The sequence below is a fragment of the Coturnix japonica genome, chromosome 1 (assembly GCF_001577835.2).
Source record: "Coturnix japonica isolate 7356 chromosome 1, Coturnix japonica 2.1, whole genome shotgun sequence".
NCBI lineage: Eukaryota > Metazoa > Chordata > Aves > Galliformes > Phasianidae > Coturnix > Coturnix japonica.
In genome coordinates, this window is record NC_029516.1 from 155128312 (window position 1) to 155146787 (window position 18476).

Below are 18476 nucleotides of genomic sequence, written 5' to 3' on the forward strand. Positions count from 1 at the left end.
CTTGATAACCAAACCTACTCCTCTAACTAAATCATTTGGGATTATAATCTGTACCCTACTACTCAGAGAATGCAGTATACAATAACAAACTCTTTCAAAAGTAATCTGCAAACCTTGTCTGTGAAAGAACTTCATCGATTATTTTCACTGAGTATATAAGGTAATTTTTTTCAGCTATAAAAAAATTATAGGCCTTTAAAAACAACCACAGCTGACTGATGTTTTAGCTAAGTGATCACAGCTATGTATTATGAAACGAAGTACAGAAATAAATTAATAAAATCCAAAAGTCTAGCATTTAAAACTATTCATAATTTTATACGGTGTTGTCACAGGTGGCTTATATTTAAAGTAGATCACAACACTTTAAATATCTGAATAATTCAAAGTGATCAATATATGTCAGAATTAAGATATTAACAGTCTAACAGGTTCTGTTCTCAGTTATATGCAGAATGTTTTATTTTATCACTAAGCACTATCTACTCACCAGAATAAGCAGGCAATCATTTTAGACAGCATCTACATATAAACTATGGCTATATATTCTTGTCATAATTTTTTCTGAAACTGATAAAAAATCTGATACTAAACAAAACGTTACTTTCAATAAAAAACAAAACATCCCTAAAGACTCTATACTCACAAAAAATTGACAGTTCAGCAACTTAAGGATTATTTTATCAGTTGGTGATTTATACCTGCAATCATGTCGTCCACAGTACTCATCTTCAGAAGTACCTGTTCAATTAAGCCAACTTCCGTGCTAGTCTGTAAATTACGGACACTTTTACGTAGAATTGCTGTGAACATACTCCAAATTTCAGCTTGGCACGTTACATCACAGTGCTCCAAAAGCTCTGACATGCACGTAATGCTCTCTGCATCCTGGATTATAAAGTTCATCTCCAGATCAAATTCACCACCGACCAGCTACAAAAGAAAATGAGAACAGAATTACAACGCGATACCTTTAATGTCTTTCATACCTGTATTGTCTCCAATACTGAATATTTTTTTGTTTGATAGTAATAGCACCGAGTCTATTTAGAAAACACTCATAAAAATATGGTTTGAATTTTGGGTTGTTCTGTGTGGAGTCAGGAATTAGGCGCAATATCCTCGTGGGCCCCTTCCAACTGAGAATATTCTATGATACTACAAGGGAGGGAATTCTGACAGAGAAACTCACAGATATGATCAGCCGTGAGTTTGGTCAACTTGATGCCACACCAAACTGACAATCATGGCTACACAAAACATACCTTGAACCAAAATCTACCCATTACTAGCAAAAATATATGACCTTCCTTTCTGTCAGACTGACGAATACAACACTTTCATGAAATACAATCAGAACATACTGGAAATATTCCTTAGTGTAAATAAGTGAAAAAGCAGCCTTGCTCAGCATGATGTAAGACAGAAGCTACAGAAACTGGAAACCTAAAGAGAAACAGAGGCCGTAGTTCTGTTAAGAGAAACTTGTCTATTCAAAAATAAAAAGACACTGAAAATAACCTAGCTATATTTCCACTTCATATAACATAATGTTTACATTTACTTGTTTTCAAGACTTTACAGCCCTTCTAAAGAACTGCTCTGGACTAAAGGAATGATGGAAAATTGCTAATTAAACCACAGAACAACTCATCATGTGGCCATGTGAACCTGCTGCTGATGCAAGGAGAGATGGCACTGGGAGAGGAACAAGCACTCAGGTGAAGAACAGTTTAACAGCAATACTGACAAAACTGCAGCCTAATGTCTGTCAACTTGGATACTTCCCCACTGTCCTGAATTCTAAGTAAACAGCACAACTAGAGCACACAAGTTAGGAGGGAAATTAAATGCTGCAAGCAAAAACTTGCAAAAAAACATAGTCAAGACCAAGGATGTCTTCAGAGAATGGAATTTACCATGTCATCAATTCCAATCCATTTGCCACTTGCATAATTTAAAATATTATCTCAGAGCATCTTACTAAAATGTATATAAAGCTGAGCTTAAAAAAATAATCTTCAATGGCAGAAACATTCAGTTTTGAAGCTCAGAAAGCCAGTCTCTAACTCACCCTACTTTACCCCAGCATGAATGCTGACTGCTGAATTTTGAAAGTACCAGTGTTGAATTTCAGTAACTGCAAATATATTATCTAATTCAGAAAGGCGAAGAACAAATTAAATTAATTCTAAAATAATTGTAAGATAATCTTTTCTGTTTGTTCCAGGAAGGCATGTAATTAAAACTGCAATAATATTTTAAATTAAAGATATTCAAAGAATTCATCTCCAAGAACATAATTTCAGTAGTGATTTTTAATACAAGGCTATTTCATTGCTTATTTAAAAGCAGTTCATATTATTTTCAAATTAAACACCAAGTATGAAGCAATACGAAATAATATGTAAACCCTTTTCTGAAACTTAAAGCTATCAAAATATTCAGTCTTCTTTCAGTTCTGCTTTTCAGAAAATTAATTTATACAACAAGGATTAGCTTTGGTTTCTACCCTTACTCACACTTCAAATCCACTTACAAATTCATTTTTTTCTATCAATTAACTAATCATAACCAATTTATAATTTTATAACATAAAAGTTTCCAATATACTAAATACATAAACTGATGTCCTCCTTAGTACCTGACATTACTTTTAATTACATTCTGATAAAACAATTATCCTAATTAAGCTTAGTATTTTAACTTAGAAATGTGATTGCACATAATGTATCTGCATATTTGGTAAGGATATAATGTTTCAAATTCTCAAGCAGTATTTCTATAATCATTTCTTTTTAAATCATGAGAAAGTTTTACATAGGAAAATACCATACCTCTCAAAAAACATAGATGGAGTTTCTATTTCTAAAAACAACAGTGATCTGCATGCACTTCACCAGCAATCTGGTTTCTTCTCTCAGTTAATATCTCTCTCCATCTACACAAGTCTCTGTGAGATTGTTTTATAATCACACAGAGGTAAAGCAGACACTTGTAGATGACATCCAATTAAATTCTTTAGATGCCCACCCTAAGAGGAAACAATGCACCTTACAGAATCATAGAATTACCAAGGCTTAAAAAGACCTCCAAGATCCTCCAGCCCATCTGTCCACCTATCACCAATATTTCCCCACTAAAACACATCCCTTAGTACAGCATCCACTCTTTCCTTAAACCCCCCCAGGGACAGTGACTCCATCACCTCCCTCACAGATCCTCAAGCCCAACCCACCACTCCATGCCCACTGATTATATCCCTCTGTACCACATCTCAGAGATTCTTAAACACCTCCAGTGACGGTGACCTCCCCACTCCCTGAAAGTGAGGTGTCCTGAAAGCAGAACTGTCTATTTCTATATCTCTCCATGCAGGAAATCTAGGATGTGCAAATGGAATCTGTGGAGTCTCCATCCTGGGAATAAAATAATCTGGACTCAGAGTTGAGCAATCTGCTCTAGGGGGTCCCACTTGAGTGGGGGATTCAACCAACCAGGTGATCTTTATACCAGCAGGAGAGGGAGGTGATCCTGCTCCTCTGCTCTGCTCTCATGAAACCCCACATGTTCTGCATCCAGTTCTGCAGCCCCCAGCAAACAAAATACATGGAATTGGTGGAGAAAGTACAGAGGAGGTCACAAAGATGATCAGAGAGCTGGAGTGCCTCTCCTACAGAGAAAGGCTGAGTAAAATGGGCTTGTTTGGTCTGGAGAAGAGAAGGCTCTGAGGAGAACTCATTACAGCCTTCCAGTAACGAATAAACTGAATATATAGGAAAGCCAGAGAGGGATTATTTATCAGAAGTGTAGTGACAGAATAAGAGGGTTTAATGTTATAAAGAGGGGAGGTTTAGGTTAGATGCTAGGAAAGGAAATTCTTCTCTGTGAGGGTTGTGAGGCATCGGCACAGGCTGCCCACAGAAGCTGTGGTTGCCCTATGCCTGGACGTGTTCAAGGCCAGATTGTGTGGGGCCCTGGGCAGCCTGGGCTAGTGGGAGATGTCCCTGCCAGCAGCAGGGAGGTCAGAACCAGATGATCTTTAAGGTCCCTTCCAACCCAAACCATTCTATGTTTCTATAAAAATAATTCAGGCTGTATTTTCTTGCTGGATTAATATACTAATATGTAAGCTTTACAACACTGAAATAGAGCTCATTATTAATCTGAAGTGATGTCAGGTCTGAATCAGTATGAATTACGTTGTCACTTCTGTTAAAAACAAGATGTCTATGTATGTAAAACATCTCAGAGAATCTGTGTCAAAAATAAACTGAATGTTGCTAAAATTGGCTGCAAGGGAAGTGTTCTACAGGACTACAGGCTGTATTTGTTCATCTGTCATCAGACTGGCTGCTTATTTCACCACAAAGAAAAGGAAATCCAACAAAATTCTACACCTGCAATTTCCCAGGAAAAGATATTAAGAAAAGAAGAGGAATAGCCAAACTATTTTGACAATATAGGAAAAGTTATCAGTGGAGTTCCACCAGTATAATAAAGTAGTAACAGGTGTTGATACTAATGAAAGGGCCAAGTTTGCTGCAGAACCAAAAAATCACTTAATTCCGTTTAAAAACACCAACTACAAAGAGGTGAAAAGGTTTCCTTTATGATAACAAGTGGTCAGCTAATAACAGATCAAAGTTTGTAAATGCAAACTAGTACTACTTTGTATTTTTATATTTTTCCCTACATTTACAATATGACTCTGAAATTCACTACTATCATCCACAGAAGACCTTGGAGCCAGTATGGGTACCACTTTAACCAACTAACTGACATTAAAGGCTGTCAGTAAGTAACTGGAAAAATTCATAATGAGTTTGAAACTTTACAATTTGGGTACAGTTCTGACTGCAATACCATTTATAATGAGTTAAATCTTACTACCATCAAGTTGCTTATTTTTAACACAACATGCAGAAGACTTCTGTTCTAAGACAGATGTAAGCTAGAGTACAGTATGAATACAAGCATACCATTACAGTAGCTGGCATGTTACACCAAAAATCAGTGCTCTTTCTATATCTTATAGATTATATACAATCTTTTTGTTATGTCAAACATTCAGTCTTACTTTGCATTCTTCCAACAAACATTTAATATTCAGTAAAGAATACATTTTCACTGTGATTAAGTATCTTGATTTATTGCATGCACTTTGCCAAGGTCACACATTGCTTTTAAACTATTCTGCATCTTTCACAGCAAAGCTGTAATAAATGAAGAAGCAAACTAATTTCACACCCCAGTTTCAAGCTAGATGAATATGGCTAACAACATAGCTCCTCACAAAGAAGTACTGAACCAGCAGCTATTGCAAATTAGGCTATCTTCTCTGTCCTAAGGTTGTTTAAAATGACAGGTTGATACACCTTGCAAATTACTCCAAGAATTTAAACCCACGCCACCATCCACAAAGGCAGCTGCATTACTCATTCTCCAATGAAATTCTCTCTTCTTCTTTTGAATGCTACCGCCATTCCTCAGCAAGTTTCTTCCATTCATTACGATATGCAATAGAAGTGTTTATTCACAAGCTTCCACTTCTATACAGAACTTGGGCTGCTCTTTTAGCCCCATTTGGCTTGAACAAAGTCAAACAATAGTCCCTCAAAATACAGAAGTTGCCAACATATATATGACAATATGTTCAGATGAATTAAAAAACAGAGTAAAATATGTGCACGAACATAAAGGATTAAAATATTTACACAGTTTTAAAAAACAAAGACACTGCAGATAGCTGCCAAACTAGAAAAATATATCAAATAAACAGAGGATAGGAAATATGGCAATATTTGAAGAAATATACAAATGAAGCATCAGTATGATAGTAATTCTGAATGAAAACTCAAAGTATAGGTCAGAAGTTATTCTAGCATGAATGTCTTAACAAAAACAAATCCCTGGGGATACGGAGATTTTCAACACAAATTAATCTGTAGTGGGGATAAAAAGAAAAAAGAAAAAAAAAAAGTCTAATACAAGAATCCTAATAACTACATGAGATGCAAGAAAATATTTATAGAGCATTTGATATTGCTACAGTTAAAACAAAAACACTGAGTTCACTGTGCTAAAGAAAATGGCTCAGTAACACAAATATGCACACACATACACACACAAAAGCAACCAATAAAATGTCAAAATTTGAACTACATGAATATTAATTAAAACATTTTTGTTGCACTTATTTTCATGCCAATACACAAAATATCACAAATTTATCAAAATAGCCTACTTTCCCATGTTCTGCACTCAAATTTTGGAAGAATTTTCATGGTATCTAAACTGCATTTTTCTGTTAGTCTGAATGTTTTTACATATCTTTATATATGTATATTTATATATATTTTACATATCTTTACATATCTTTATAGTCCTTCCTTGATTTGCTATCTAAAGAATTACTAATTACAAATTACTGTTAGTTAATAAAACTTTCTGAACATCTTTTTGTTTCCTCAAATATCATGTTAGCTGAAATGATGAATTCAAGGGTGCAATCTATAACTGTCTGGGACTTCTTGGAGTGATAGCATTGGTGGACAAAGGAAGGACAACTGATGTAATGTATCTGGACTTGCACAAGGATAAGAACTTGGGAGTCTTGATGGACAAAAAGCTGGGCATGAGCCAGCAGTGGCTGCTCACAGTCTGGAAGGCCAACTAAATCCAGGCGGGTGGTCAGCAGGGAGAGGGAGCAGATTATCTCCCTCTTCTCTGCCCTTGTAAATTCACATCTGGAGTACAGGGGCCCCCAGAACAGAGGGATATGGACCTGTCAAAGTGGGTCCAGAGGAGGGCTATGCAAGTAATCAGAGGGCTAGAGTACCTCTCCTGTGAAGGAGTGATCTGGGTTTGTTTAGCTTGGAGAAGAGAAAGCTCCAGAGAAGCCTCACTGTGGCCTTCCAGTACTTGAAGGGAGTTTACCATGAGGAGGAACACCAACTTTTTACATGATCTGATAGAGATAAGAGAAGTGGGAATAGCTTTAAACTAAAAGATAAGAGATTTAGGTGAGATGGTAGAAAGAAATTTTTTCATTTAGAGGGTGGTGAGGCACTGGCACAGGCTGCCCAAAGGAGCTGTAGATGTGTCATCCCTGGACATGTTCAAGGTTAGGTTGGATGGGGCCCTGGGCAGTCTGAGCCGGTGGGTGGCAGCTGGTGGGTTGGAACTACATGATCAGGAAGGTCTCCTCCAACCTAACCCATCCTATGATTCTACGCATGTGTTGTATTTAATTTGAAAACATTTTCAAGTAAGTAAGGACGGTTTTTCAGTTCCATTTTTATCTAAACTCAAGTGAAATAAATTTGTAGTTATCAGCAAGAAAAGCAAGCTTTTAACACATCTTCCTCCACCTACATTAACACAGATTTATTCTTTATATAGCAGTCAAGATTAAAGTATATATCTAAACATTTCCATCCCTAAATTTGCTATTCACTGCCATCAAAGCAGCACATCTTTCTAGCTTCCTTCATACTAGATTGCTATCTGTGTTCATTTAAAGCAAAATGAAGAATATAAATTCGATGATACCAGGCAGCCAGTGCCATCAAAGAATTAGACTATCACAATGGCATAATTACTACAGTTCTTGAACATCCAGGTCAGATTTATACCAAGGCACTCCATTCTTTCCTCTCCTAATTAACTGCTACAACATTTGCTCTATGTTTTCTAAAGCCAAGAATAATCAGGACATATCACAGACAATTTGACAAGCATTCTCATCTGTTTTCGGTTACTTTGTGAGAACCACTTTAGGTTTAAATATATATGCGTATGATTATGGTAATCAACTTTGCCTTGCAAGTACAGGAGATAATCAGTTTGAAAACAAACAGTGAAACAAATTCATTAATTCTCTTCCATTCCCTAATGTTCATATATCTCTTGAGCATTACAAAACAGTTGTCTGGGTTTGGCACAAATTTCCAAGGGAAAAGGACAGAAATAAGCAGCTGGGATATAAATGTTAATCTCTTACAACCCTAAATTAATTCGGCATTAAAAGAGAAAACTAGTAATCTTTGTACCTTTGTTAGCAATGGTCATCACACCATAACATTCCAGAATAACACTTGTTCAAATTGGAACATCTACTCTACAAAGACAATATTGCACCGACTTTGTAATCACCGGTCAGTTCAAAATACAGTCAGATCGCTACTGCTTCTTTTATAAAGACAGAGCTGCAGTTCGAGCACTGTAACACAGTAGTGACAGAAGAGGTGGTGGTCCCAGGCAGAAAAGAAAGCTATTATTTTCAGGTCATAGCCCGAACATTTAACTTCTATTGAATTAATTCAGGGTTTTTATAAGGACTCTTCCACTGAATTAATGAAGATTTCTTCATGTAAAAGTGTTCAGAATGCTAAATGAAACTTCTCAGTGACCAATGCACATGTTGGTTACACGCATATACACATACATACATATAAAATACGTTAACTGTCAGAGTTCTTTAGAAATCTGAATTATAGAATCATAAAAGATAGAAAAGACATCCAATATCACCCAGCTCAACTGTTCACCTACTACAAGTACTACCCACAAAGCCACATCCGTAATTAATACATCTACATTTGCCTTAAACACCTCCAATTATGGTCATAGAATCATAGAATCACAAGGTTGGAGAGGACCTACAAGATCATCCAGTCCAACCGTCCTCCCTTTTACCACACCTACAGAAAACCACTAAACCATATCTCGTAGCTCCTTATCCAGATGCCTCTTGAACACTGCCAGGGATAGTAACTCCACCTCCCTGGGCAGCCATTCTAGTGCCTGATCACTCTCTGAAAGAAAAAGTTACTTCTTATGTCTACTCTAAACCTCATCTGATACAACTTGCAGCCATTTCCTCAGGTCCTGTTTGTTGTCTGGGAGAAGAGGCCAAGCCCCTCCTCACCACAACCTCCCTTCAAGAAGTTGTAGAGTGCAATGAGGTGTCCCCTGAACCTCCTCTTCTCCAGGCTAAACAATCTCAACCCCATGAACTGTTCCTCATAAGACTCCAGGCCCCTCACAAGTTTCATTGCCCTTCTCCAGATATGTTCCAGGGCTTCGATGTCTTTCTTGTAGTGAGTGACTCCACCACTTCCCTGGGTAGCCTGTTCCAATGCCTCATCACAATTTCTGAGAAGAAATCCTTCCTAATACCCAACCTGAATCTTCCCTGGCACAACCTGAGGCCATTCCCTCTAGTCCTATTACTGTTACATGGGAGAAGAGGGCAATCCCTACCTTGCCAACAGTTCCTTCCAGACATTTGTGGAGAATGAAAGGTCTCCCCTGAGCCTCCTCTTCTCCATATTGAACAATCTCAGTTTCGTCAGCCACTCCCCATCAGACTTGTGCTCCAGACCCCTCACAGCTTCACTGCCCTTCTCTGGACATGCTCCAAGGCCTCAGTGTTTTTCTTGTTGTGAGGGGCCCAAAACTTGAACAGAGTACTTGAGGAGCAGACTCATCAGTGCTGACTGAGTATAAGGGGATGCATCTCCTCCCTGCTCCCTCTGACTATGGTACTTCTGATGCAATCCAGGATGCTGCTGCTGGCCGCCTTCACCACCTGGGCACTCTGCTGGCTCATGTTCAGCCAGCTGTCACTTAACACCACTAGAACCTTTTCCACCTCACAGTCTTCCAGCCACTCTGTAGCACTGCACTAAGAAGTGATTCTCTCACAGAATTTAGATACAACATTAGGATAAAACAATTGTTACCATGACAGTGTTGTAGTTTTAACTGATGATGAAAGGAGAGCTAGTCCAAATATACACACCTAAAGTTATGCCAGATTTATCTCACCCAGCATGCTCACAGTAAGGTTTATAACCAAATGACAGCATATGTGAATTGCTGCAGCGGTGTGCCATTTTTCACATTACTGTACCCTTTTTAAAGGTGCCTTCATTCTAGACTCAAAAATGCTTATCCTCAATAATACATAGTATGCCACAGCAGTGTGCCACTAAATGATATAATTAGTTTATTGACAACTTTAAAGTACTCTGAGAAAAAAAATAAATCTATTCCCAAGTTTCCTTAATATCTGCAGATAAAACATGAATGAAGTAACACATTCAGTATCACTTTCAGTACTTCAAATATGAGCATGTTATAATGCAAGAGAAATATTGTTCTAGTGAAATATTTGCCTTTCATTTGTTTGGTTTTCTTTCAGTGAAGAGGAACATAGATTTGTTTCCTGAGTCTGGAAGGGATGGAGTTAATTTTCTTCATGGAAGCATGTACAGAATCGTTATTTACATTTGTAACTAAAACAGTGCTAATATCACATTGATGTTCTAGCTATTGCTGAGATGGACTTTTACAAATCAGGTCTCTCCTCTTTGTTTCTCACAGCCTCCTCAGCAAACACTGTGGAGGTAGGAAAGATGGGACCCATCTAAGACAGATGATACCAAATAACCAAAGCGATATTCCACACTATATCATTCAACGCTCAGAAATGAAACTGTAGGATCTTCTAATTCTCTCCCCCATTGCACTGGTGAAGGGATAGGGAATGAGTGAACAAGTAGTGGAGATCAGCTCACCACTGTCTGAAAATCTGGGCCTCTGCTCTTACATTTACTTCATACAGAAGAAGCCCACTGATCAGCACTGAGGTTCAATAAACTCAAATTAATATTGTATAAGTGGTCTTAATATGCTATTGAAGGGAAAACTGTAAATTACACGCTATCAACCCATATTCTGATATGGCATGAATAGGTTTTGATGAAGACTGATACCAGCTAACCAGTATGACCTGCTGAATTCTACCAAACCCACAACACTGTTAAATATTGTATACAGCATTCTTATTTCTCATTTCATACAAGTCTGCAGGTACCATCACTATTAAACAGGGAAAACATCACACACAATCACAGAATCATATAATGATTAAGGCTGGAAAAGACCTCTAGGAGGTCCAACCATCAATCCACTACCACCATGCTTACTAACCATGTCGCTTAGTGCCACATTTACACATTTCTTGAACACCTCCAGAGATGATGACTCCATTACTGCCCTGGACAGTCTGTTCCACTGCATTACAACTTTTTCTGAGAAGACATTTTTCCTAATATCCAACCTGAGTTTCCCCTGGCACAACTTGAGCCCATTCCCTCTCATCCTATTACCGTCACCTAGGAGAAGAGGCCAACCCTATCTTACCCCAACCTCCTTTCAGGTATTTGTGGAGAGCAATAAGGTCTCTCCTGAGTCTCCTCTTCTCCAGGCTGAAAAATCCCCCCATAAGACTTGTGCTCCAGCTTCATTGCATTTCCTCATTTTCTGTGAGTAAACAGTTTTGAGATACCTATAATTTTTCCTCGTTTTTTTTTTTTTTCCTCAGGTATAAATAAAAAATGTATTTTAAATGTCGATAAGATAACATAAATTGCAAAAGAACAATGACTGTAAGCAATGAAGATTAACTTGCTATTTACTTATCAACACCCCACTGTTGTCATTCTTATCTACTTCATGACATCAGCTTTCTTGGGATACAAACCAGAAAATAAAAATTATTACAATAACTGTTTGGTTTTTTTCTGTTTGTTGTTGTTGTTTTTATTTTCCCCAGGCTGAATGGCCCCAATTGTCAGCCTGTTTCCATAGGAGAGGTGTTTCAGCCTTTTGATCATTCTTGAGACTTTCCTATTGAACCAATCCAAAAAATCCATATCTTTGTCATGTTTCTGAGTGCAGTGCTCCAGGTGGGGTATCATGAGACTGGAACAGATGTAGGGGCATCACCTCCCTCAACAAGCAGTCATGCTCTCCTTTGATATAGTCCAGAAAGCCAATGCTGGGCTGCAAAAGCATACTAACTGTCTTATCTTGAGTTCTTATCAATCAACATCCTAAAGTACTTTCACACAAGGCTGGTTTTATTTTATACATTCTACAAAATAGAGGTTGTCAGTGCTTAAGTATGGATAATTATAATGCTAAAGTAATGGGAAGGTTAATGTTAAGTCACTTCAGCAAGTTGCCCCAAAAATAAAGAGTATTAAAGGAAATATATCCAAGGAACAAAGATTTCTCGGTATTTAAACTGACTTGTATGTGTTGTCAGTTATTGTTCCAGACTCCATTCATTCTTTGTACCAAAATTAGAAGCTACTGAGAGGCAGGAAAGGGAGAAAAACATTTTCTTATGTTGCTTCTTGGCAAACTTATTATCTGATTGTTGACATTTTTCAGTTGAAATTTCATGGGAAAAAGAAGCTCTAACAGATGAAAATGACAGTCTATTTAAAAAGATGAAAATATCAAGGCACGGTTTAAACTGTTGTTAGAGGAGTGCTGCAGCATTGTAACACGTACTAAGTTACTGTCATTTTAATTATCCAGGTCATGAATATAAACCAATAATTTAATAAACATAATATTTAATAGGTCGCAATGGAAAAAAAAAATCACTTTTGCTTAGCTCTTCTGAATAATATGCATATCTGCAAGTGAATAAGAGAAAAAATTGTAGAGATGTACGTTACCTTAAAATTAGAATTACAGGCACACTGCTACACTTTATCCTTTGTAATACAAGTGAGTTATCAACCAAAGTGTCAAAAACAATGGTCGCTTAACTGCAGTCCAATATGAACAATTTACTGATGCAAATATAAATTATGCTCACATACGTTGCAAGACTGTAACTTGTAGATAGGGCCAACACTTTGGATTAATCATTTGCTGAAATAATTTCAACTCCTCTGCTTGTTTTAAATACAAACTTCACAGAGCCAGATCTTTCCTAAGTACCATTGAGGCATAAAAGAAAAAAAAATTAAAAAAAAAATCACACAATGGGAACTATTTGACACAAAAGTTCGTAAAAGTTCGTATCACAGAACTTTAAAGTATGCTTGACTTCAGCATGGGACTGAAATTAGCCTGATCAAGGTCAAATATCTCATCTCATAAAAGCTTCCTCAGCACAAGTCTGCAACTCCTTAAAAGTCCTACCTTAGAAGCAATACAAAAAGAGGCAGTTCAAAGCATTGGAACACATCAAATTTTACTCACACAGAGTTGGAACAGCAATCCAGTGAATTCTAACAGAAATGAAGACTGATCAAGGCATTTAACAAGTACCTAGCTAAAACCATCAAATCAGAAGTCATCCTCCCAGTATTTCTGTATCACCACCAAAACAATAACTTATTTTTTATCCTATAAGAGCATGAATATTGGAACTTTAAAAATAATAATAATAATAAAATAAAAAATAAAATAAAATAAAAAGTTTAACCAAGGTAGCTTTCATATTAGAATTAGTTTTCTTTAGGATTTTTAATTGATTTTATTAAGGACTGAAACATCTCCCTCTTGTCATAAAATACTTTAGAATTCTGAAAAACATAAGACCTGTAAGTCATGCTTCTTCAGCACTTAAGGCAGAACAATTCTGAGTAGTTTGGTTATAATAGTGTCATTTTACACTTAGTACAAAAAAAGTGACAAATTATCCTGTTTATATGAATGGTTAGTGACAGAGTGATAGCCCAGAACAACAGAGCTGGGGATGCCTGATCTAAAATAATACTGAAGTGAGAGGCTCTCAGCAGTGGTTTTACATTCCATTTCATCTTTCTAAAAACTCAGAAGCTTAATGATTACAAAACAGACTTAATTCTCAATATCCGGCTCATTGCTTACATCAGTAATTTACAGATACCTGATAACACTTTTCAGTATGTGATAAAATACTGAAGAATACCATCCCAACAAAATTCACACATGAATTATAAATTGTCATTTGGAAATGGTTCGGAATTAACAGCAAAAAACTGTATCAGTGGCCACACAACTCCTATGGCTGTTCAATTTTCATCGCTTGAAGCTTGTTTCATAACAAACAACAATATCTTCTAAATTTTTAACCCAAGCCACTAAATACTATTTCATTTATTTAAGAAATTCAAGATGAGATGCCATGTGTTACATTTTCAGTGTTCTCACAAACAAGAAGGATACACATAAAAGACAGTATAAGTGCTTTAAAAGATATTTTAAGCTACTTCTCTTTCTTGATAGTTCCCAGGCCAGAGTTTGATTATTGCTTTTCCAAAAAAATTGGTTTTCTAAAGGGCTTTAGCAGTCATTAACATTTTAAGACTTTTTTGTGATATAACCTAAAACCACAACCACTTAAGAGACAGCTGTTTTACAAAGCCAGAATTGCATCCTTCTTGCTGTTATTTTATTTCATTAAGTATTAGCACCAAGTTCTTTATTCAGTAGAACCTTTTATTTAACCTTCAGAGATCAAGAGCAAAGACCAGAAATACTCAGCTAAATAAGAGAGGTCAGTTATGCAACACTGCCCACAAAAGACAATTTTAAGGAAGAAATTAAAAAGAACATAAATGAACATATTAGATAATATATCAGTCAGAGGGTTTCCCTTACATGAGAAGTTTTGTAACTTTTCAGCTTTCCAAGCCGAACCATTTCATGCAATACGAGTAATTATGCAATTCTGACCAAGATGATAATGGAAAAATGATTTATACTTTATGTACGTGGCTTCCCTCTGCTTTCGTTATTTAGTGTCATGAAATTAGTTTGTTACATTGGGTATCTCAGCACTTGAAATATACGCCTTTATAAAGATGAAACCCATACAGAAATAAAACCAAATAATTACAGTAGGAGATCCAACCAATACAAAAATGTTTATCTCAATGTTGCACAACTTCCATAATTTGTTTTACTATCTGATCTCTTCAGGAATGAAAGGGCAGCAAAAGAGATCTAACCTATACCAGCAGCAAATTATCCACAAACAATATAGGAAATAGATAAGCATACACTGAAATTTCTCCATGATAGAGTCCCAGCTTCAAACTATTTGAGAATCCAGAGTTTCCACATACAGAATGATTGCCTTGTTTCATCAAGTTGTTTTCTCTGATTAGTTTCTGAACTCTCGACTTTTTGGATCTTTAATATCCTACACTGATGAGTCCCTCAGTTTTCTCATGTTCTGTGTAAAAAGATTTTGTTCTACATCTCTTATGTACACATGACTTCATTTCAGCCCTCTAGCTCTTGCATTTTTAAAAGCATAGACCAAATGCTTTCTAACACATTCTGTTTCTGTCACACTCCATTTCATCAACATTTACTTTCAATAAAAGTGGTCATCTCTTCTCTAAGCTGAACCATCTTTGTTAAATTTTTCCTCATCTCAAATTCAAATTTAATCACCTTCTTAAACTTGTATTTTTTGCTTCTCCTAATGTATTCTTCTAAAATTGGAGTTGCCAGAGTTTTATACTCTGTCCAACATACAAAGACATCCTGGGTTTATTGATTGTAAGACCAAAATATCTGAAATGCCAGCAATCACAGGAGTACGTGTTATATATGGAGTAAAGTCATGCATTCTTTGCTGAATTAAAAGAAATGCATTACAAATACATACAATCACATATCATTGTACTTAGGTAATATTTACATAACTTCAATATCAAATCACATAATCTATGCATCATTGTGCTCTTGGTATAAAAACATTTTCTAAAGTACAAAGCCATGCACGACAATGCTTCTCCCCATACTTAAGTAGCTTTCTACCTCTGCTCTAGCAGAAATAAATTCCTAACTTATTAGTAAAAGATGACATTTGCTGACTTAAATAAAGAAATAGGAAGAAAGCTCTAAAAACAGGTTTTTAAATAGGATTAGAAGCCATTTTTAATTACATTTCTCCTGTGTAGCCACCTCTTATCAATGAAGACTTTGTCTCTAAAGTGATCACTCTTAATTTCAAGTCATTATGATCACAGATGCCTAACTTACACTCCTCAGTCAAATCAGATTACAAAGGAGTTTAAAACACCTTTAAACATTTTTATTTCAAAGAAAAAAAAATCCATTCACTTAACTGAAATGAGAAAGTAAAACAATAGAATTAGAAGTTATTTACAAAAAGCACTACCTACACTTGATATTTTTGTTTTGTTTTGTTTTGTTTTGCATCATATTGAAAGCCCTTAAACACCTTTTGGTTTTGACAGAAAAGCCGAAAATAATATGATGTAAAGGGAAAAAAAAGCATATGAAGGGACTACTAAATAACGCTCGCTCAGAAGGCTGAATTCAGTTACTCTTCTTCTCCTTTCCACTTCTTACACAATTTATTAAGAGCAACAAAAGAGAAAAAACAACTATAGTTATAGTTAGCTACAGCCAGCTTAAATTTAATACTGTGAAATATGCAGGCAACAGCTATCAGAACGATATCTGCATATAGCATGCTAAATTTCTCAAGTTGAATCCCAAATATGTGAAATGTTAAAAAGAATGACATTTCAAGAAAAGCCATCTGAAAGTATCATTTTTATTATTCAGAATTTTTATGTTGTGAAATGCATTATTTATTTTACATTAGTGCATAAAGTTTCACACAGATTTTCAAGGTCACTCATCTTAGTTTATCATGATTAACATTGAGTATATTTTTCCCCTTTTTCCTTTGTAAATCTGTACTTAATTTAGGAGAAAATGTTACTCCACAGGAAATGGAGCAGTTACATAAATGGAAAAAGAAGAGATATATATAAATAATCATAACCTATAAAAGCTCCTTCAGAAGTTAGCGTTCCAGTAACCATTTTCTACTGGAAAAATAGAGAATGCATTCGCCTTCTCTTTAATCAAATGGATAATAATGAGAAGCGAGAGAGCCAGGTTTAATATTTCACCACATGTATAAACAGATAAGAACAACTTTGCAAGTCACTAAAATACAATCTTGATCAAAATTTCAAGTGTTTTCCCTTTCCTGTACTCCTCCAACTTTTGTTACACTGCAAATCTTATTACATTCTTCACATGCTTAATACATGGAACAATAAACTATTTCACAAGCTAATGAAATATTTAATTATTCCATTAGTTCAATTTGGAGTATTTCAATTTAAATACAAAGCTGGGTGCTCATCTCTTTAAAAAAAAAAAAAAAAAAAAAAAAGAAGAAGAAGAACAACTTACATAAATCCTATCCATAATAGAAGATACAGAAGTATACAAAGAAAAAGGAAAAAGAAAAAACAAAAACAAAAACAAAACAAAACAAAAAACCCTTTTCCTCTTCCAGCACCCTGAAACCAATATCAGCATTCTGAACTTTGGAAAAAAGATTAAGTTGTTCTGGCTTTCTTTTTGGCCCAGCTTACCCATAATTTGATAAATGACATTAAAGAAAGAGGGGAAAAAAAGAGTTGCAGAGTTAAATTTCAGCCCTGGGAAACAACTCCTGCTGCCAAATTTAACCCTAACTGCAAAGCAGCATCCATCATTCTCTAATCCCAAATGTTACTTGAGAGTCTTTTGTTTGTCTCCCCAAGTGCTTCTCCTATGAAGTTCTGTATGGAAAGAAACATCCATTGAGGTCTGGTCACATTACTTCAAAACATTTCACAGAATCACAGAATGGCTGAGACTTCAGAAGGTAACTTAGCCCAGTTGTTTTCCAATAAGTACACCCAGGGCCACACCCAGGCAGTTTTGGAAGATCCCCAAGGTGACTCCACAGTTTCTGGGAAACCTGTGTCAGCATCATGTCACCCACACAGCACAGAAGAGCTCCCGGTGTTCGGAGGGAACCTGCCATGTACCCAATGGCATCTGATTCAGTCACTGGGCACTATTGAGCAGAGCCTGGTTACAGCCTCTTGGCACCCTCTCTTCATGGAACAATAAACAATGAGAAGATCCCCCCAAGCCTCCTCTTCTCCAATCCCAGCTCTCTCAGCCTCTTCTCATAGGAGAAATGGTCCACTCCCATGATTGTCTTGTTGGGCATTTGTTGGACATTTTCCAGTATGTCCACATTTCTTTTCTACTCGGAAGCCTAAAACTGGACACGGTACTCCAGGTCTGGCCTCATCATTGGCAAGGTGAGGGTAAGGATCAATCTTCTTTCCATGCTAGTAATAAGTTCCCAATGCAGCCCAGAATACCATTAACCTTCCTTTTGGCAAGAGCACATTACTTGCTCATGTTCAACTCAATGTCCAACAGATCCCCCAGGTCATTTTCTGTAGAGCTCCTTTCCAGCTGGGTGCTCCCACCCTGCAGTGGCATCTGAAGTTATTCATCTCCAAGTGCAGGATTTTGCACATCCCCTTGCTGAAATTCAGGAGTTTCCTGTCTGTCCATTTCTCCAGCCTGTTCTATGAATAACTTTCTTTTTTTTTTTTCCCTCAGTGACTCAGATTATCACCTAACTCTCTCCAAGACTGACTGACAGAAAGGACTTTCAATTTGGGTTTCCATTTCTGATAAAGATGGAATATTTTACTGGCCTCCCTCCTATCCATGCAAAATTCCCCACCAAGGTTTGGGTAGCGGGAACTGCGCTGAAAGAGCCCATGCAAGACAGCAATCTGTCTGCTGAAAGGTGCATGTGCTAACAC

At 36.5% G+C, this 18476-nt stretch overlaps 1 protein-coding gene across 16 annotated transcripts in view; it reads right to left on the bottom strand.

Moving 5' to 3' along the window:
- NBEA (neurobeachin) overlaps window positions 1-18476 on the bottom strand; it is a 460919-nt gene that overhangs the window by 383430 nt on the left and 59013 nt on the right. For all 16 annotated transcript variants that reach the window (XM_015851986.2, XM_015851985.2, XM_032442135.1 and 13 more), the window contains exon 2: window positions 702-933. In XM_015851986.2, the coding sequence (XP_015707472.1) occupies window positions 702-933 (232 nt within the window). The remainder of the gene's footprint in view (window positions 1-701; window positions 934-18476) is intronic.